This window comes from Stenella coeruleoalba (assembly GCF_951394435.1).
Source record: "Stenella coeruleoalba genome assembly, chromosome: 19".
Lineage (NCBI taxonomy): Eukaryota > Metazoa > Chordata > Mammalia > Artiodactyla > Delphinidae > Stenella > Stenella coeruleoalba.
This window is the reverse complement of record NC_137165.1, coordinates 42,116,295-42,137,990: the sequence shown is the minus strand read 5'-3', so window position 1 is coordinate 42,137,990 and position 21,696 is coordinate 42,116,295. Positions and strand designations below refer to the sequence as shown.

Below are 21,696 nucleotides of genomic sequence, written 5' to 3'. Positions count from 1 at the left end.
TCCTTAATCACTTGGTTTCAGTCTTGCAGACTGCGCGTGCGCGGCTCCTGATTGGGGCGCCGGGGACGTACTTTGACGCAGCGTTCTTCTCTCTGGGTGGACAGGAGTTAGACCCTACGCGCAGGCGCACTGTGGAGGGAAGCGGCCTTCCCGCCGAATCTTGCACCTGCGCAGTTGGTGTTATTGTGACTGTCGAGCCGTGGCCCCGGATGTTGTGGCTGCCGGGGGGAGATGGCGGAGGCTGAGGGGGTGGCCGTGGCCCCAGGCCCAGCTTCGGGGCAGACTTTCAGGGGCCGCCGCAGTATGTCAGGCTCCTGGGAGCGTGACCAGCAGGTTGAGGCGGCGCAGCGGGCCCTGGTGGAGGTGCTGGGGCCTTACGAGCCTCTGCTGAGCCGGGTGCAGGCAGCCCTGGTGTGGGAGCGGCCAGCCAGGAGCGCCCTGTGGTGCCTGGGGCTGAACGCGGCTTTCTGGTGAGAGAACTGGATCCTCGGAAACCCTCCGAGGCGCGAATTCGTCAGGTTTCTCTAAGGCTCTATCTCTCGCCCCCCTTATTTTCTTCGCTGCATTGGCTCCTTCCTGTACCTGCCTAATTTTGCCTCACCTTCCACTGCTTCCCGCCTGCGGCTTTAGCACCGCAGTTCTCCCCAGGGCCTTCCAGTTGTTTCCCGTGCTTTATCTGCTCCCGCACCCTCGCCCCGCACATCTGGCAGGAGCTTCTAGTAACATCTTGAGCCGCTCGCAGTGAGCGAGGGCGCCTCATATTAGCCAGGGGAAGCTGTGTCCCGTTAAGGCCATCACCTCCCTTCTCTTGTCTGCTCAACAGTGGTTTGAAGACTGTCTCCAGGGATTTTAGTAATTATTATTGGGGTAGATGCGTGAGGTGTGAGCTCTTGAAAAGGTATACATAGGTGTGATAAGAAAACAAACTTGAGCGATCTGAATTAGCATGTTAGATAGATATTCTTTCGCCCACTCGGGAAGTTTGCGAAGTCTGAGCGTCCGTGAGAGCCTCCATAGTTGCAACTTGAAAGAAAATTGTAAGCTTTTAAAGAACAGTTATGAAATAGTGATTGTGAGATTTCACCCGTTTCAAAGTCACGTATGACGGCAAGTCTTCCCTGTTCCAGGGAATTAGAGAGGCATCCTTAGCCACGGTTTATAGCCAGGGAAATTGAGGGTGTCTAATAGTGTGTGTATTTTCCTGAGCTGGAAAAGTGGGGCTACAAGTATGCTTTAAGAATCAGTCTGTGTCATGCTCTGTGAAAATGGAACTGCTGCTTCTGAGTTGTCATCACCTAAAGTGGACTTAGGTCTTCATAAGATGTGCCAAGCAGAGTTTGGATTTATTAATAACTAGGGAAGTATTATTGATCAGATTCCAAGGGAACTGAAGTGTAGGGTGGCTTCTACAGCTGAGTGAAATAAAGCTGTTCTGGATAAGTCTGAAACAGAACAAAGTGTGTGTTTCCAAAACAAAATTATTTTTGCTAAAAATACATTTCCTCTTGAAATTCTTGGTTTTAAAACCAAAACATTTATTATCCTTTGTCTGAAAGAAGACTTTCAGTGAGCTGGAGCAAAATGAATAATTCCAAGTTCATTGACAGGAAGACACACTGGTGCTTATTACATTAATCCTCTCACAGTTTGAAGGAGACTCAGATTAGAGGTGTCACAGCAGTTGTTGCTTCTAGAGTCTTGAGCAAACTTGATGATAAACTTCTCCTACAGCATTCTTCATTCATTCATTCATTTATTTTTAAATTATTTTGTGTCCCTCATGACTTTTTTAAAGAGTGTTCTTTTTTTTCTTCATTTATTTATTTATTTTTGGCTGCTATGGGTCTTCCTTGCTGGGTGTGGGTGTTCTCTAGTTGTGGCGAGCGGGGGCTACTCTTCATTGTGTTGTGCGGGTTTCTCATTGCAGTGGCTTTTCCTGTTGTGGAGCACGGGCTCTAGGCACGCGGGCTTCAGTAGTTGTGGCATGTGGGCTCAGTAGTTGTGGCTCGCGGGCTCTAGAGCGCAGGCTCAGTAGTTGTGGCGCACGGGCTTAGTTGCTTCACGGCATGTGGGATCTTCCCGGACCAGGGCCCGAACCCGTGTCCCCTGCATTGGCAGGCGGATTCTTAACCACTGCGCCACCAGGGAAGCCCCATTTATTTATTTATTTTGTTATTTTTAAAAATAAATTTATTTATTTATTTATGGCTGCGTTGGGTCTTTGTTGCTGCATGCAGGCCTTCTCTAGTTGCGGCAAGCGGGGGCTACTCTTCATTGCGGTGTGCGGGCTTCTCATTGCGGTGGCTTCTCTTGTTGCAGAGCATGGGCTGTAGGCGCACAGGCTTCAGTAGTTGTGACTCGTGGGCTCTAGAGTGCAGGCTCAGTAGTTGTGGCGCACGGGCTTAGTTGCTCCGTGGCATGTGGTATCTTCCCGGACCAGGGCTCGAACCTGTGTCCCCTGCCCCTCTTCATTTATTTATTTATATATTTATTCTTTTGCGGTACGCGGGCCTGTCACTGTTGTGGCCTCTCCCGTTACGGAGCACCGGCTCCGGACGCGCAGGCTGCGGACGCGCAGGCTCAGCGGCCATGGCTCACGGGCCCAGCCGCTCCGTGGCATGTGGGATCCTCCCGGACCGGAGCACGAACCCGTGTCCCCTGCATCGGCAGGCGGACTCTCAACCACTGCGCCACCAGGGAAGCCCCTTCATTTATTTTTGATAGTGTTTCTTCCTTGATCCCCAGGTATCTACTTCTCTCCTTGGCTGTCTGTCAAAAACCTTAACTGTAGCACCTCATTCTGGAGCAGTTTCCAAAATGACCTTTTCTTCTTTTCCTGTCACCTCCCTGTCCCAACCTCTAACCGCAGACCATTTAGTCAGAACTTCATTTCCTACATTGGGTTTCCTAGGGGGCCTAGGAAAAAAGTTGATCATAAACCAGTTTGTGTCAGAGTGTGACTGATATATAAAAACTTTATCAGGATTTAAATGAATCCTGAGAAACCAAGGGTTTATTAATGCAAATAGATCAGTAGCATGTATGTTGTTATTTTTGAGGAGAGGGCTTTCCACATCCCCCTTGCCTGAGAGAGATTTTCAAAGTAGAATGTGGGGTTGAGGTCTGCACATAAGGAGCCGCTCTGACTGAGACACATCTTTAAATGTTAGTTATCTTTAATTTACTGGCTCCCAATAGTATATACTTAAGTTTACTAATATGCTGTGTTTAGAATCTCACTCAGATCCCCTTTACCTACTCTGAGTCTCTTAAAGCATCAGTGTGATTGGTCTTTATCTCTGGCATTTCCTGGTAGCTTGCCTGTTGTGTATCCAGAATGCAGTTACTCCTGTTACGTTCCCATCAGGCTCTAAGTAGCTGAGGGAGAGATGTAGCAAAATGAGGGTGTGACTCTTGAGAATGAAAGAGCAATTGGATATGCCATTCTTGGAGAGGACTCATACCTGTGAAGGGTACAAAATGACTGACCCCAGAGGCTAGGGTAGTTTTAGCGTTGGAATTCACAGGATTGTTTTAGGAACTGAGCTTCCTTGGAAGGTAGTGTGAGGTTCAAAATAAAAGTTAGACTTCACATTCCAGTAGCATCAAATTGAATGTGGGTGTTGACGTTTTGCTTAGGAATGTTGAAGAGTAACTGCTTTGTTCTCACTTTATTTAAAAAAGCAATTTAAGAAACACAGGTGGATCCATTAGCTCAGGTCAGAGAAAAATCAAATCTGAAACATTTTACTTTTCTTTCATTATTTGTTTTGAATAATGATATGTCATTAACTGAGGTGTTTTATACATTTTGAGGTATTAGAAGACTGGATAGGAATACAAACAAATCATCAGAATTCAGGTAGGTAGCTCTTAACTTTCAGTGTTCTGTCTTCTCATTTGAGGTTTTTCCATACCTGTGAATGTGCCCTCTTACATATTAATAAAAAACAACATAAAAGATAGGGATAGATGTAGATGCCTTGCTCCTATAGTATTTCAAGGCTTTCACTCTTATTTTCAGGTTCCAGAAAAATTATAGTGATCATATTAGAGATCTTCCAGCCTATATTGCTTCTGGTCACTTATATGTTATTTTCTCTAGTGTAATAACAGAAATGTCAGGCCTTCCTTATCAATAGCCTATATTTTCATTAGCCTCAGCACCACCTGTAAATGAATGATTTGGGGGAAGAATGTGAGTCAGCAAGAGTCTGTCGTGACAGGATCAGAAAAGAAGAGTTTCAGTAACTTTTTTAGTTTGACTCATAAGATAAGGGGAGGACAAAGGAGCCCTGGAAACGTGTGTGAACTCTTAAGCCCTCGCACCGCCTCCTATGAAGTACATATGGTTCAAGGAGGGCTAGATGACTGCTGAGCTCCTCTTCAGTTTTTAGCAGTCTGTGATTCTAGATGGTCTTCAAATTAGGAATATTGATTTAGAGCAATCCACAAGCTGTTTTTTTGTTAAGATCTCTGTCGGGATCTGCTTTTACAGTCACTAGTCTGAGTTAACCAATCCCCCCCATCCCCCCGCCCCCCAAAAAATGACTGGAGAAGTGATTAAAGGTATACCACAATGCTGATCTAAAAGGTTAGAATTTGAGGGACTTCCCTGGTGGTCCAGTGGTTAAGACTCAGTGCTCCCAATGCAGGGGGCCGGGATTTGATCCCTGGTCAGCGAACTACATCCCACATGCCGCAGCTAAGAGCCCGCATGCTGCAACTAAAAGATCCCGCATGCAGCAACTAAAGGTCCTGTGTGCCGCAACTAAGACCGGATGCAGCCAAATAAATAAATAAATATTTTTTAAAAGTTAGAATTTGAGTAAAAAGTAATAGTGAGAGATAGGAGATGGAAGGGAGGGCCTATTTAAGTAGAAACATTTGTTCTGTGAAAAAAAAAATCTACACGTCAAATTTCAGTTGAAATCTATTGAGCAAATGTTTCTGATGATAGTTTTGGAGGGTTCTTGTTGCTTTTGATAGCAAGGAAGACTCCCAGAGATGCCTTGGCTTACTTTTTTTTTTGCCTCTCTTTTGCCATCAGTTTTTATCTCTTCTGATTATAAGGGTGCTTTCTTTTTTTTTTTTTTTGAATTTTATTTTATTTATTTTTTTATAGGTTGGGTGTTTTCTGTCCATTAACATAAGGTAGGTCATTTGCAGCTAGCTGGTTTCATTTCTGGTTTTGTGCAAGCAACAACTATCTCTACATGATATTGGTTGGGTTAATTTGTTTTCATTCTGATGTACCAGTGACTGGCTCATTAAGCAGACAGCCACAAGTGCTGTACAATAGGGGGCTTTCTGTCCCTATAGGATGGGATGCTTTGTTCGAAGTGCCACTGAGAGAAGCTTACTCCATAATAACAAAGGAACCCAGAAATAGTATCTTCTTTGATTGAAAATAGACTTGGGATCTTTCTTTTGTTTATGATTATAACAAACTTTAATTTATCTGTACTAATGATGAGGATCCATGGTATATTTGACCTCAGAAAAATTGTTTACTTTTGAAATTTCTCATGATTTTTCTGGACACCAGATTGTTTTTCCAAGGAGTATTCTATTTAGACGGATAATTAATTGGATTTTAGCCCATAATAAAGGGGATGGACAGTTTATAAAAAGACAAAAAAACCCAAATAATAATAAATCAATAGATATATAAATTTTTACGTATTAGTAATAAAAAATTCTAATATAAGTGGCAGTGAGTTACTAATTTCTGCCTATTAGGTTTTTAAAAATGATAGTATTTAATTCCGGGCACAATATGGAAAAACTGGTTTATGGTTGATAGGAACATAAATTCAACAGACTTTCTGGAAAGTAATTTAGCAACATGTATTAAGATACTTAAAAAGTTATTACCTTTTCAGGGGCTGGGAGAAATGGGGAGTGATTGCTAATGGGCATGGGTTTCTTTTTGGGATGATCAAAATGTTCTAAATTAGATAATGATGATAGTCACACAACTCTGAATATACTAAAAAACATTGAATTAGTTTGAAAGGATACATTTTATGGTATGCAAACTGTATCTCAATAATACTGTTACAAAAAAAAAAGTTAATGCTTTTTGACCTGGTACTTCTATTTAAAGTGGCTAATCATAAATAAGGTCAAAGATTTATGCTCAGTGATATTAGTTCAGCTTTATTACATCAAAAATTGGAAACATCTCAGTTCAATTAGGGAAAGGTTTAGAAAACTAATTGTAGGGGCTTCCCTGGTGGCGCAGTGGTTAAGAATTCTCCTGCCAATGTAGGAGACGGGGGTTTGAGCCCTGGTCTGGGAAGATCCAACATGCCGCGGAGCAACTAAGCCTGTGTGCCACAACTACTGAGCCTGCACTCTAGAGCCCACGAGCCACAACTACTGAGCCTGCGTGCCACAACTACTGAAGCCTGTGCGCCTAGAGCCCGTGCTCCACAAGAGAAGCCACTGCAATGAGAAGCCCACGTACCGCAACAAAAAGTAGCCCCTGCTCACCGCAACTAGAGAAAGCACGCGTGCATCAAGGAAGACCCAGTGCAGCCAAAGAAAAAAAAAAAAAAACCACCTAATTGTATCTGTGTATGATGTAATCATTTTCAAGTTGTGGTGCTTTTCTGGTGATGAAGGAAAACATGCCCATGTATTTTTTTTTTTTTTTTTTTTTTTTTCATGCCCATGTATTTTTAAATGAAGGAGGAGGTTTTTAAACCAGATATTCTATATACTTCCATGGAGTTTTTATATTTGAATATTTTTTTAAATGAAGAACCTCTGTTGCCATTTTAGGATATGTGTGTAGATAATAGGTTATTTTTTAAACTTTTTACTATGGAAAATTAAAAATATATATATAAGCAGTCAGAATAATAGTATGTATTACAACTGTACCCAGCTTTAAAATTTTTCATTTCATGGCCAATTTTGTGTCTTCCATACCCCAGTTCTTTTCCGCTTCCTTTCTTGTTTTGAGGGAAATCCTAGACATCATGTCATTTAATCTCTTAAGTGTTTCAGTATGTGACCCTGAAAAATAAAGATTTTTTAAAAAATCACTACCATTATCACATGTAAAAAATTAATGGCTCCAGTCAGTGTTCAAATTTTCTCATAAATGTCACTTTGTTTTTTCAACAGTTCTTTGGGGTTAGCATCCAAATGCAGTCCACATATTGTGACCGATTGTTCTGTTTTTAGCATCTCTTTTACTCTGTTGCTTCCCTTTCAGTCTTTTTTCCTCTGCAGTTTATCTGTTGAAGAAACCAGTTTGTCCTGTAAAGTGTCCTACAGATTGAATTTTGCTGATTGCATCCCTGTGGCGTAACATGTTCCCCTGTGCTCCTCTGTGTATTTCCTGTAAATTGGTAGCTAAATCTAGAGTCTTGATCAGATTTAGTTTCAAAAAAAAAATTTTTTTTTTATTGGCAAGACTGTTTCATACGGGTGATAGTGTACTAATTATTTTTATTTTCTTCCTTAATTAGTAATTATATTTTCTAAAATTTCTCCTGTAAACATGCTTGCCTTTAGAAATATGAAAAAATAAATATCATTAAGGAAAAGTCTATTGTGAGCCTACAATGGGTAGAAGGAGTAATGGGCTATGGGCAGTAACCAAATTAAATAATTCACATGTGAATATCCAGAGTTGACTGCATTTGTAGTTATCTTTGCTAAATTGGAAAGTTCTCATGCTGATCATAGTTGCTGAAAAATGTTTTGCATGTTGTCTTATCAAACCTGTACACATATCTGCATGTGAATTTTTTGGCCTGCGTGAATAGACGTTGCAGGACTAAACTAATCCAGAGGAATCCTCCCTTATTTTTCTTCATTCCTTACCTATACCAATCTCACAAGTACTTTATCTTCAATTTTGTCTTGTCCTTGTGCTTAGTTGCAGAGGTTTTTTTACAGGTAGGCTTCCAGGTTACCTCCATAAAATAAAAGTGTAGTGTGACTTCAGTATATCCCAAACACATGCACCTGAGATTGATATTTCCTTTTTGTTTAAGAATTTAGTATTGAGGGCTGAAGGAAAGGAGCACACACTTATCCATATTCTTTTATATTTGATAGACCCCCGAAGGGAATTAATAATATTTGATATTAATTGTCTGGTTACCTTGGAGAGGTAACTCTAGTGGTTTGAGGTGGTCTTTCCATTAGTTAAGATTTTATCTATATGGAAGAAGCTATTTTTCCAAGAATTGTTATTTTGCACCACACAGAAAAACTCTTCTTCCTCTTAAGTTTCTGCATTGGCTTGTTCAAGGAAAGGTTATCTTATATCTGGCTCTAAAATTGAATTATGGACCAGGATTAATCTGGTTCAAGAAGATGCGCACAGTTTCAGCCTTCATGATCCAGAAAATATACCCTTTGTAAAACTCTTTGCTGATTCAACTTTATCTGCAGGATAAAATCCAGTACCCTTTGTCATGAAAGACCCTTCGTGATCTGACTTCTGCCTCTCTCCCCATACTCATCCCCTCCCTCTGTTCTTTAGGTTCCAGTTCTGTCATACTACTTGTAGTTCCCTAAATACATCATTCCAGCTGGCTCTTCTCCCTATCTGAATGTCCTCTCTTTCCCCGCATCCTTTTGCCCTGTTGTCTTACCATTAATCTTTCAAATCCCAGCTTAGATGTCCTCTTTGTTATCGTTAACTTGTCATGCTATATTACAAACACGTACTGACATAAATACACTTGAGGGTATGGTCCATGTTTTACTCTTTTCTGTAATTGGCCTACTTACCACAAGGCCTCAGCATATAATAGGCAATTAATAAATGTTTGAACTGAGTTGAAGCATAGGTGGGGGTTCTAACAGGTTACTAAAATAGTCCAGCTCTTGGAGAAACAGTATTTTTATTGCCATCATCTTTGGAAAACTGACCTTTCTTAGGAGAGCTTAGTATCCTTTCCCTACCCCAATTTATATTTGTGTTAGTAATCATGATTTGGGAAGCAGAGATTGCAGACAGCCTGGATTGCCTCCCCAGAGAGCCCTTTCAAGTACTCCGGAGAAAACAGTGTGCCACATCCTGCTGCTGGGACATGGAAGCAGCAGCACTGGGGAGCAGGATGCCCTCGAGCCCTTCTCCTTGGCCTTGCTAAATTTCCTTGTTTGTTGGGATGATGAACTGGCTTTGGAGAGAAGATTAATGGCCTGGGGCAGCTCTAGAGGCTTAAATCTATTAAACTACTTTCATTCTGTAATCTCATATATAATTACAGTATCCTTCAAGTGATGGAGTGGAAATATTGGAATAGGGTTGTCATTGATGACTGGATTTCTAAGTTCTTGGTTTCTTCCATCCCTCATTCTTTGTATAGTTTAAAAAATTATGTGACATAGATTCATGTTTATTGAAAACAGTGCAGAAACGTCTAGAGACCAAAATGAAAGTTCCTCTGACAATTCCTGCTTGCATATACGTATTCATAGATACAGATAAAGCTTTTTTTTTTTTTAATGTAAGGATTATACTCTTAGTATGGTGTTCTGTGAATATGTCATTAGGTCATGTGTTGAGGAGAGAAGAGGTCATTTATAACCAACTCCTGGTCATCCTTACTCTTGTTTGATCAGTTGCTGTGATGATAGCTAACGACACTTCTGCATTGTAAAACTGAATAGGACATATATTAGGCGTATATTAGGTGCCTTGTATTTTCTTGTCTTTTTAGCAAGATCAACTATGATATTTTTTTAAATTTTGTTAGTTGTTTTCTTGCTGCTTTTCTAGCTCTCTGTTCCTTTCCTTTTTAAAATTTTATTTATTTATTTATTTATTTATGGCTGTGTTGGGTCTTCGTTGCTGTGCCTGGGCTTTCTTTAGTTGCGGTGAGTGGGAGCTACTATTCTTTGTGGTGCGCAGGCTTCTCATTCTCGTGGCTTCTCTTGTTGCGGAGCACGGGCTCTAGGCGCGCAGGCTTCAGTAGTTGTGGCACGTGGGCTCAGTAGTGGTGAGCTTAGTTCCTCCGCAGCATGTGGGATCTTCCCAGGCCAGGGCTCGAACCCGTGTCCCCTGCATTGGCAGGCGGATTCTTAACCTCTGTGCCACCAGGGAAGCCCAACTATGATATTTCTATAAGTGATTAAGTATGTTGTTTCTAATACCTACAAATAATCTTGCATGATTTGTTATTTTTTTAAAAAATATTTATTTATTTGTCTGCATTGGGTCTTAGCTGCGGCATGTGGGATCTTCATTGAGGCATGAGGGGTCTTTCATTGCAGTGTGTGGGCTTCTCTGTAGTTGTGGCGTGTGCGTTTTTCTCTCTCTAGTTGAGGTGCGCGAGCTTAGTAGTTGTGGCGCGCAGGCTTAGTCGCCCCCGCGGCAAGTGGGATCTTAGTTCCCCGACCAGGGATCAAACCTGTGTCACCTACATTGGAAGGTGGATTCTTTGCCACTGGACCACCAGGAAAGTCTCCTGATTTGTTGTTGTTAACATCACATATAGATGAGGAAACTGAGGCTTAAAGAGGTCAAGCTAATTTATTCAAGGTCATCAACTCAGAGTGGCTGTTCAGAGAAACAAACTCAAGTCAGTCTAAGAGCCATGCCTGCTGAACCGCCTCTTGTGATGCATTTGGCTTCCTTCAAGATCTTAGAACACTGTTTCTCAAACGATCTGCAGTGAAGGACTAGTGTTGTCGTTTTCCCCAGTCTATTTCTGAGCAATACTTTTGTAAAATACAGTATAAATGAGTTACTAGATATGTTTAAAATGCATACAAAATACAAGCCCAAATATACCCTTAGATTCAAAATTACTTGGTCAAATTGCTAAATTCTTACTTTCAATTTTTATACTTATTTCCTCACAGTCTGGTAACGTCACTGGACTACAGACACTGTACAGGGCATTGCCCTAAAGGCTTTAGAGTTGGATCATAGAAAGACTCAGAAGAACTAGCTTTTTTTGAAAAAAATTTTTATTGTGAAAGATTTTAAATATATAGAGGTAGACAGAATAGCATAAATAATCTCAAGTACTCATCATCCAGCTTCAGCAATTATCAACTCATAGTCAATCTTGTTTCCTCTTCTTTCACACCCTTTCCCTTGCCAAACTATTGTTTTGACACAAATCCCAGATATCATTTCATTCATAAATATTTTAGTATGTATTTCTAAAAGATAAGGACTCTTTAAAAGCATAACTTCCATAACATCATAGCCCCAAAATTACAATAATTCCTTAATATCTTCAGATGTACTGTCAGTGTTCAGATTTCCCAGATTTTTTGTAAATATCTCTTTATGGTTGATGCCTTCTAATAAGAACTAGCTCTTCCTTTATTCTCTTAATGTGATACATTACAACTGTTGAGTTTTTGTATGTTGAACCACCCTTGCATTCCTGGAGTAAATCCCAGGAATTGGTCATGGTGTGTAGTCCTTTTAATATGCTGCTGAATGCGTTTTGAATATTTTATTGAGGATTTTTGCATCTATATTCATAGGTATCAATATACTTTAGTTTTCTTGTAGTGTTTTTGTCTGGCTTTGGTACCACAGTAATGTTGCCCTCATTAAATGAATCAAGAAGTGTTCTCTCTTTTTCAATTTTTTGGGAAGAGTTTGAGAAGGGTTGGTGTTAATTCTGGAGAACTGGCTTTTAGATGTAGCTTCAGTGCTCACTTTCTGTGTGACCTTGACCAACTCGTTTTACTTTTTTGAGCCTTAGTTCCTTCCTCTGTAAAAGGATATCTCATTGAATTAGGTGCACTTTAGTGCATGTCTGTCAGTTTGTTGCCCTGAACCAGGGTCTAATTTGGTAGAACGATGTTTGCTTTCATCAAAACGACTTGGTCAGTACAAGAATGAATTTCGGGAATTCCCTGGCAGTCCAGTGGTTAGGATTCTGCATTTTTCCCTGATGAGGGCCCAGGTTCAATCCCTGGTCAGGGAACTAAGATCCCACAAGCCGTGCTGTGTGGCAAAAACAAAAACAAAGAATGAATTTCTCCTTGACATTAATAGAATCACAGGCTTGAAAGTTGAAATGGGCTTTAGGAGGTTATTTGGTTTAGTCCTCTGCCTTTACAGAAGCAAATTATTATCTCTGCACCATAGGTAGAATAGCTGAAGTCCAGAAAGTTTAAGTGATTTTTCCCAAGGTGTATAACTAACACTTAAGTCTGTTTACCACAGGACCAGTGGTGCACATATGGTCTTTTCTGAAATTAGCTTAATTGGATAATGATCTTCTGTTCTTCCTTCTCTTTAGGTTCTTTGCCCTGACATCCCTTCGTCTTGTGTTTTTACTTGCATTCAGCTCAATGATCATTGTGTGTATAGATCAATGGAAGAGCAAAATCTGGCCTGAAATAAAAGGTAAGTCTGGTAGCATTTAGAACAATCTGAACCGGAAATGGCTTTTCTGTCATTTTTACCTTTAGTTTTAGGGGGTTTGGGGAGAGTATGTGGAGCTGGGAATATCTTTTGAAGTCTGAATTATTTGCTTTAGGAGACGTTTGAAGGGCTAGTGCCCCATCTGTAGTTCCTTAGAGCTGAGTTCTGTCCTTCTCATTGTTTATTAAGCTTAGGAAATCTGTATCCGCCACCTGAGATATTCTTGCCCTCATAATTGGCCTGAGGAATAAATAGTGCTCAAGTTGTTAAAAAATAATTCTCCTCACTGGGTGCTACATCATTACCAAGACAGTATCAATTTGCCTCTGGAATTTCTTTTAAATTGTTTATTTGCAAAGCACTAAGTTAGGTATTAATGACTTAGATAAAGTCCTCTAAGATATGGTTCCTTTTATCCAAGATGATACGTACGTAAACATAAGAAAAGTTACAGAACAGCACCAGAGATGTCACAGTGCAGTATGTTTGTCATGTATTTTGGCCCTAGCTCAAGCCTTGAATGAAACAAAAGATTTGGACAGGTAGAGAGATAAGTGGGTTTCTATGGGGGTCAGAGGCTTGATTAGTCTGAGGAACCAGAAGCTGCAAAGCATCTCCTGAGGGCAGGGAACTGATCATTTTCACAGGAGTGGAGAGGTCATTAAAGGGAGTGCTAGGAAATAAAGTGTGTTGGGATTAGATTTTATAAGGGCCTTTAAGTTAGGCTTAGAACCTTTATCCTATAGATAGTGGGTGGTCCCTGATAATTCTTTTATTAGAGCTATATGCTGAGAAGATATTAAAGATTAATTTGATAGCATTTTACCCAACCACATGGTAAGAGAAAAGGGCGAAGAAGGGAGACTCTGGCTGTATCTGTGTGAGAAGTAGTCAGAGAGGTATCAGTGGAAACAAACGATGGATGGCTTGGAGAGCTGTGAAGACGGAAGACACGTCAAACTGATAAGTAGAGGTTAGGAGAGTAAGGGATAACAGCAGCTTTGGGATTTCAAAGCTGGGAGAGTAGCAGTGGCATTACAGTTAGATGTAGGCAACGTCAGGCAGGGCAGTTGGTTTGGGTGGGGAGTGAGAGAGAGGAAAATTGATGTAGGTCGGACATGGTAATTTTGAAGTGTTGGCAGAATATTCAAACCAGAGTATACAGCTTTTAAATACATTCCCATCCTATTTTGGAGAGACTTCAAGGAATCAGGTAGTTCACCCACCTGTCTTATGGCTAGTGAATGTCAAAAGACTTTACATCATTGATTGTAGTTAACGGGTCTCTTTTTAAAGAGAATAGGCAGATTTCTAGAGTTGAAGTAGTCATATAATGCCTTCGTAACCTGGCACACATTGATGCGTACGCGCAACCCAGACACACTTGAGGGGTGGGATGGACCTTTTTTTATGTGCGCCTTGGCTCTCAACTGTAGTAATTAGAAGGGGCCCTAATGCTCCATTTGGATCCCCACCCCATCCCACCAGAGAAAAGAGCAGGCATCAGCCATCATTCCCTTGTCTGCAGCTCCCTAACTCTGGCAGTATAACATGGTGTCTCCTTTTTATTGTCTATTACTGTTTCCTTTTCCCCAAACCCATTAAAACTTGAGCTATCAGACCAACAGCCTAACATTTTCATGTTTAAGTTTTCCTTACCAACTAATGCTGGTGTTTGTTTTAATATTGTAGTGCCAAGACCCGACGCATTAGACAATGAGAGGTATGGAACACTAATTAAATCCCTTTTTGTTGCTCTGATTGATTCTCTTGTTGTAATATTCTGGTTATAGGTTGTTAACTCCATGTTCTAGATACAAAGTATAAGCTGAGAACCTAGTCTGTTGCAAATAATCATTTTAACAAATCCTCAAGTTCAGGAAGGAATATGTTAAGATGGCTAGTGTCCTCTGATATTTACAAAAGATGTTTCTGAGAAAGAAGCATTACAGCGCCCCATAACCTGACATAACCAAGGAATTGGCTGCATTATTCAGCTCTAGTATGAAAACTTAGAGGCAACTTACTTCATTTGTCTCCTAGCTTTTATACCAGGTCATTTAGTGTTTTCTGTAACCTCTGGCTGTTTCAAGTTCCTGGTCAGAAAACAGTGATTCCTGGCATCAGCAAGCCAAAGATTCCCCTTGTGGCTTACAGCTCCTGCTTTCATTTCTCAATTCATTCATCTCATATATTTGACCCAAAGAATTTTCTTTGCCATGGTTTATTTTGGTTTTGCTTTGTTTTCTCTCTCAGGGGCACATCCTCTGCCTCTCGCCTCTGCAGCAGTGGTATCAGACTGTGCTTTACTTTTTTCCCTGCGTTGCAATCACAGTGAATTGCAATGGTCTGAGCCCAGGAAAGATGTTTTTAAGCACAAAGGGCCTTGGAGCTGGTGGCAGGTTTACACACGTGGATTGGGCTGCTTGCTCATAGGGTGGAGTTGTCAGAACAAGTCTGCCCTCCTAGTCCTTAAATTCCAGTTTCAACCTGGTGAGCCAAGAAGAAAGTCATGCTTCACGTCCAGAGCAACTAGGACTAGCCACTTCCCAGACCCTATTTAAACCGGAAGGACTGGCTGCCTTCACAGTGAGATGCGGGGGGAACCTTCAACACCCTCCTTTCACAGCTCCCCCTTCTCTCTCCCATAGCTGGGGCTTTGTGCACCCTCGGTTGCTCAGCGTGCCCGAGCTCTGCTACCACGTAGCTGAAGTCTGGGTTAGTGGGACCATTTTCATAAGGAACCTTTTGCTTTTCAAAAAGCAAAACCCAGGCAAGGTAAGACTCTTCCCTTTTTCACTCTCATTTCTGGCTCTCAGTTCAGTTCATGCTAAACGGAAACAGCCCTTTTACTACCTACCCTCCTTCAAGAAAGGGAAGACCATGGTGTTTGTATAGACAAGGGAAGTTGTAGGAAGGGGCTTCTGACTAAGACTAAGGCAAGAGCGTGACGATTCCTTCTTTGGGTGCTTGCTACTTAGATTAGGCCATCTTCCTGCCCCAAGACGGGAAAGAAAGCTTGCTTGTGTGCATTCTGTGTCGTTAAACATGTGGTAGGTGGTTGAGTTTTTTATTTTATTTTACTTCGACTTAAAAAGCCCACCACCAACACTTGTTTTCAGAGAGAACTTTTGGCTGAGTCCTATTCAAACCAGTTTGCCAGCATGAAAGGTGCGGCCCTGTGGGGTTAGCCATGTGAGAAGAGTTTGAATAGAAGTGGACATCCTCCCTTTCCTCCCAAACAGAATCACCACTGGATGCAACAGTAGCTAGGTACATGTCATTCTGACATGTCCATGCTTTACTCAGAGGTCATAAAGAATCATTTCTATCACATCTCCATCTTAGCCGCCCCCCATGCCCAACCCAGTCCCCTGCCGTATAGCAGAAGCTTACTACTGTTTCCTGACGCCCCCAGTTCTGCTTGCTGAGCTGTGGGATACTGACCTTTTTGGCTGTCTTGGGCCGCTACATCCCTGGGCTCCTGCTCTCCTACTTAATTCGTAAGTATGGTACATACCTCCCCACAAGCTTACCCTCCTCATAGCTTTTCCAGCCATAGCTAACTCTGGGTTTAGGGAGAGGACTTTTATATTTTGGTTCTCCAGGAAATGACCTTTTTATATTTTCATGTCCTGCTTAGTGTCATGAAAATATCTTTCTTCTTACCTGTATCAGGCTCCCCACATATAAAGTCCTTTTCTTACCAAGTCAGCTTTAGAAACTGATGAGGGTCCACTAACATATATTGTGTTACCAGCTATAAAGGACTGTCTGTCCCTATTTCAGGAGGGAATTTTTAGAGTCAGTGTATTGTATAACAGTAGAACATAACACTTAGGGGATCCTCTACTAGGTTCTGTTTACCCCGGAGCACTTTTTTTTCCCCCTGGAGCACAGTTCTGTAAATTTAGTTGCTTCATATTGGCATGAACTCTGTCTGCTTGAGACTGGAAGAACTGAGCAGTGATGGCCCTGGCCATTGTATATCCGAAGCTCACATGATTTGTTGTGTATTTGCTGAGGCATTGTTACCATTTGGCCTTATTTATGGCTCAGCAACACCCATATGCAAGTGACAGCACTGCCTGGTCCTGCCCTCGATGTGTCAGCATGTACTCCGCTATGCACAGCCCTGTAGGTGACTGCCGAAGTCTCTGCCCTCCAGAACCTTCACATCTGTGAAGATGACCAGCAGAATTAGAATTTACCGTGTCCAAGCCCCAAGGACACGATAGCAGAGGGACAGTCAGGACTGTTTCATGCAGCCCTTTCTCCATTTTGCCACTCTTTCCCACTCCTCTCAGTTGTCACTGTCATGATGTGGCCCCTTGCTGTGTACCACCGACTGTGGGATCGAGTGTATGTACGACTGAAGCCAGCTCTGCAGCGGCTGGACTTCAGTGTCCGTGGCTACATGATGTCCAAGCAGAGAGAGAGACAATGTAAGTGTCAAGGGGAAGCTTCCTTCTACTTGGACAATTTGGGGAGGAGAAGGAGAAGCCCGTAGGTCTGACATAATAGGTCCTTGAACATGGAGAAGTGGGATGTGGTTGGTGTGTAGGGGGTTGGTGGTAAAAGTGACCTTCTATTCCAGGGAAATCTGTGCAGGCTTACTGGTTTTTCCCGTTTGGAATTCTAGACGCTCCCATTTTAAACAAATAACGAGAAAAGTTCTCCCAAGTCAACTAAAAGACAGACAGTGAAGATATTCCCAGTGTTAGCCTCTTTTTATGAAGCACGTCCCATGTGCTGGCTGCTCTGCATACATTGTCTTATTTAACGTTTATAACAACCTTGAGAAGAGGGTGGTATTATCTTTTTCTGGTTGAGTTTCTGGTTGAGGAAACTGAAGCTCACGGTTAGTAAATGGCAGAGCAGGTCTTTCAAACTCCTAAGCTCGGCCTCCATTCAGTACTGAAAGCTGCCTTCCAAAAGTAATTTAAAACTGGCTTCAGAAGCCAGAAGTGTACTAGCCCAGGATCTTCCAACACACGAGTGACAGTCGTGCGAACTTTTCCCTCTCTTCTGTGGTATGGTCAGGTTGGGTTTTCATTAAACCCTGGCCTTCTAAGAGCCCTGCACATGGGCACCAAGGCCCAGCTCCCCCTAACGCAGCCAGTTGAATAGTACCAGTCCTCAAAAGGCTGATTCGGCCCAGGTGGGGCATCTCCCTTTGCCTTCTCTGTGACAGTGTCCGCTTTACACATTGACATCTGGTCTGTCCCTAGCTGATCCTGAGAGTTGTTGACAAGCCTGGTAGTTGATCATCTGACCAGAACAAAAAGGGAGGGATGTTGGAAGAGAGATCTTTCTCCTGTGTTATCAGCTTACCTTGCCACTTAGGCTCAGCAGCTCCTCCCTCAGGCGTTGTTATGTAGGCTTAGGGGGTTCATTCTCGTGTTCTGATTTTATGCCTTTGAAATCCAAAGGGGACAGGAGTTTCCCCTCAAGGGAAGGCGTCAAGGCGTTTTTGCTCTTTCCACATAGTGCGCCGCAGAGGTCTACACGCAGAACGCGCTGGGGACAACCACAGTGACAGTGAAGAGGAACTTGCTGCCTTCTGTCCTCAGGTATCTTGGGTGTGGGAGCTGCGTCGCTGGCCAGTTTTTTTTTAGCTCCTTTTTAACCATCTGGCACGCATGTTTAGACAGTAACCAGGTTTTCAAGCTCCCTGTGGGCTCTCCAGGGACCCAGCTTCTTGCCCTTTTCCAAGGACCTCACTGCCCCAAGAGCAGTGAGGAGAGAAGCTAGTTTTATATTGGGACTTTGTATGTAGAATCTCAGTTTGAGCCTGGTGACCAGCACACCCTCTTCCATGCCTCCTTTTAACCCCTGCCATCATGGCAGAACTTCTGCAACTGGCGTGATCGTTTTTTAAACAGCCCGGCTTGCCTTAGGTCAGGCAATGTGGGCATCCTCCTGGCCACCTGTGAAAAGTATTCTCTGGATCAATTATTTGCTTAAGAGTAAGTGGCTGGTTGACACCCAAGACTGCTTTCCTTCCTGTGCTCAAGACTGATGAAAAAGGGTGTTTTCCCTGGGGGAGCAGCCTAAAAGGGGTCAAGATTTTGACTCAAGTCCCCATGCATGCCTTAAGGTAGCCTTTAGGGCCAGCTCACTGGTGAAGCTGTAACTAGGGAACTGCGCTCGTTTCTAATGGCACCATCTCTTCAGGCGTGTTGGTCTTTTCTTTTCCTAAGCTGGATGATTCTACTGTTGCCAGGGAATTGGCCATCACAGACTCTGAGCACTCGGATGCTGAGGTCTCCTGTACAGACAACGGCACATTCAATCTTTCACGGGGCCAGACACCTCTAACAGAAGGCTCTGAAGGTAGAGGAACCTTGGACCCAAGTTGATACTGGCCCTGACTGTTGCCTCTCAGCTTCCCGGGCAGCGGGGATACTGCCCCCGCTTCTCCTGTTTTCTGAGCTGTGGAGCAGGTGGCAGAGCAGCGTTAGGGGTATGGCTCCAGCCAGGTGGCACTGCTGCTCTCCTAGAAATCCTCAGTCCCTTATAGCCTCAGATTCTCGGCTTATGGGGGACATAGCAGAGGAAGAAAGGGGGAGTTCTCTGGCCAATAGAGGTCACAGCAGTCTATAAGTGGAGGGGGAAAGCTGACCGGTGCCAGAAATCCAGGGTGGAAACATCTGGTTACTTGGAGATGACTTGGTGGGGCTAGGGCATAGGAAGGCCAAGCAGTTGCCATGTCTCAGACACTCCTCTGTTCTCCCAGACCTAGATGGTCACAGTGATCCAGAGGAATCCTTTGCCAGAGACCTTCCAGACTTTCCTTCCATTAACGTGGATCCTGCTGGCCTGGATGATGAGGACGATACCAGCATCGGGATGCCCAGCTCGATGTACCGTTCCCCACCAGGGGCCGAGGAGCCTCAGGGCCCCCCTGCCAGCCGGGACGAGGCTGCACTGCCGGAGCTTTTGCTCGGCGCCCTGCCTGCAGGATCCAACCTCACCAGCAACCTTGCTAGCCTGGTCTCCCAGGGCATGATCCAGCTGGCCCTGTCAGGGGCCTCCCAGCCAGGCCCTGCTGGCCTACCTCCCCGGAGAGCCACAAGAGGTGTCCTCCGGGCCCCCAGTTCAGACCTGGACACTGATGCTGAGGGGGATGACTTTGAACTTCTGGACCAGTCGGAGCTGAATCAGCTGGACCCTGCCAGTTCCAGGAGCCACTGAGGCAGAGACTCCCCTTGGGGGTCATTGTGGTTTAGGTTTTTTTTGCTCCCCATTCCACTTAAGGTGAAGGGGCAAGGGAAGAACCCAGGTCCCAGCCCCCGAGTTATATATGTATGCTCAGTAGCCTGGCAGATGCGCAGAGGCCTGATGAGAGAGGACACTCACTCCTCTGCCACCAGCTGGACACTGACTTCTGAGCTCAAGTCACTGAAGTGAGAATGTGCTCCCCTGAGGGACACTTCTCTCCATCAGGATGGTGGTATTTCTGGGGAACGAAGTAGTCAGGGGTATTGGTTCCCTTTTGAGGGGATGCTGCTGTGTGCTTCTAAGTATGGGTGCTCAGAAGCCCTCAGTGATAGATCCCTTCCTTCCTTCCTCCCTTTATCATCTCCCGAGAGCTCCAAGTCAGGCAGCTGGGAGAGTTACACTGTCATCTTCCTCTTTTGCTAAGCCATGCTTTGATTTGCCTTTTTCTAAGCAAGCTTGTCCTTTGGTTCTGCAGAGCAGGCCTGTTCCCTCTGCCCCAGCCCATCCTCATTTCTCGAGGCCTAACCTCCAGTGCTCCAACATATTGCTTGTGAAATTTAAGAATGTGAACATGAGGTGGGGGTGGGCCTCTTCTACATTACTTTGGGCCATGGGGTCAGCTGGCTGGGAGGGTGAGTGCCTCTGTATCTCATGGTCTCACTGAATCTTTCGGAGCTGCCTGGTTATTTTTGGTGCTGCTAACCCCTGGCTCCATTTGCCCATCAGCCTGAGCAGTGAGCAAAGCAATACCATGCCATACCCATTTCCATGTTCCTGTTCCTTCCCCTGCTCCTCCTCTGGAGAAGCAATAATCCCACATGGGCAATGTCAGAGTAGCACTTTACAGATGGCTCAGTGGCATTCATCCCAGGAGCCACCAGCTCTTCTTGCACCAGCTATTCTTACTCCTTGTTCAGCTCCTTTAATAATTTTGTTTTCAACTCCTCCCCAGTTTGGCAGGGCTTCTTTTAAGGATGAGCCCAGTTAGCAAGAATGTGTCTATAATCAGCAGAGACCCCAGTAAAGGGTATCTGTTCTACTGCCCCTAATATAATCATGTGAGACAAAAATTTTAAAAGGTCATTAGTTCTAAACCTGTGCCTCCCCAATCAGAGCTCAAGCTGAACTCTTCTGTCCTCTTTCCCTCTGCATTAACCCTTTGCTGATCCTCAGGGACCACTCCCCCAACACCCCTGTAGCTGGGTGAGGGATGTTGGACAGAGCCCATTTTCACGTGCTGCAGGTGGGAGTGTGCTAACATGTTTGCTCTTGGTTGATGGACAAGGTAGAGGCCAAGGAGTGAAAATAGTCAACGGTGAGAAGGGAGAAGAGCTAGGTGTCTGATTCATAGTCACTTCCCTTTGTGGAAGGTTAGGATAACGGCCTCTCCCCACTTTAGTGTTCTCAAACAGACTTTGGATACCTTCTCTCTTCCCAGAGCCCAGATGTCTTACAAGTGAGCTCTGATGTGGAAAAAACAGGTGTGGGAAAGGAGTGGGACTTTGTGTGTTTGCATGAGTGTGTTTAGCTTCGGGCCTTGGAAATTGGCAAGAGGGAGGGAAGGAAGGAGAGCAAAATCTTTGGAAGGTGTTTCTTGTACCTGCGGATCCTGCTCTGAATCTCCTTAGTCCTCCACTGTGAATTGGGATGGGGATGAGGGAGGGAGGGGTGCTGGGGAATAAATCTTGTATGAGAACAATTAAGAGACTGATGTTGAATGGTGCCTTATCCTTTGATAAGTCTTGTTAATCTGAGATGATATTAATTTGAGGAGGTGATAGCCTCAAAAGAGGAAGCCCATGTGTGAGGGACCCACCTGCCCATCCCTGTTTTTCCTTCTGTGATGGCCGGAACAATCACCATGGTGGGAGGCTACTTCCCCTCTCCAGGAGAGCCCGGATGTGAGCATAACCGGCACTCTCGGCTGGCATCTAGCCTGCAGTTCCGTCATTTCTAATTCTTAATATTGTCCCCTAAACGTGTGAAGACAAGCACAGGTTTCAATGGCTAATGAGATTTTAGGTAATAGAAGCTTTAAACATTAGCACCATGGCCCCCTGGATTGTTTGAACCTGCAACTCAACAGCTGCTCTTTGGCCTTC

The 21,696-nt window shown here is 43.7% G+C and overlaps 1 protein-coding gene across 2 annotated transcripts; it reads left to right on the top strand.

Annotated features, from left to right (window-relative positions):
• The first annotated feature begins 33 nt into the window (after positions 1-33).
• Positions 34-21,300, top strand: RETREG3 (reticulophagy regulator family member 3). 2 transcript variants are annotated; one of them, XM_079906112.1, is made up of 10 exons: positions 388-470; positions 3,817-3,862; positions 12,246-12,352; positions 14,063-14,093; positions 15,022-15,148; positions 15,789-15,873; positions 16,678-16,815; positions 17,861-17,943; positions 18,574-18,706; positions 19,110-21,299. In XM_079906112.1, exons 3-10 carry the CDS (start codon positions 12,298-12,300, stop codon positions 19,565-19,567), a joined length of 1,110 nt encoding a protein of 369 aa, XP_079762238.1. In that variant the 5' UTR covers positions 388-470; positions 3,817-3,862; positions 12,246-12,297; the 3' UTR covers positions 19,568-21,299. The 2 variants fall into 2 exon arrangements, with proteins under 2 accessions (XP_079762237.1, XP_079762238.1); XM_079906111.1 differs by lacking the exon at positions 3,817-3,862 and having other exon boundaries at positions 34-470; positions 19,110-21,300.
• Positions 21,301-21,696: the final 396 nt, after the last annotated feature.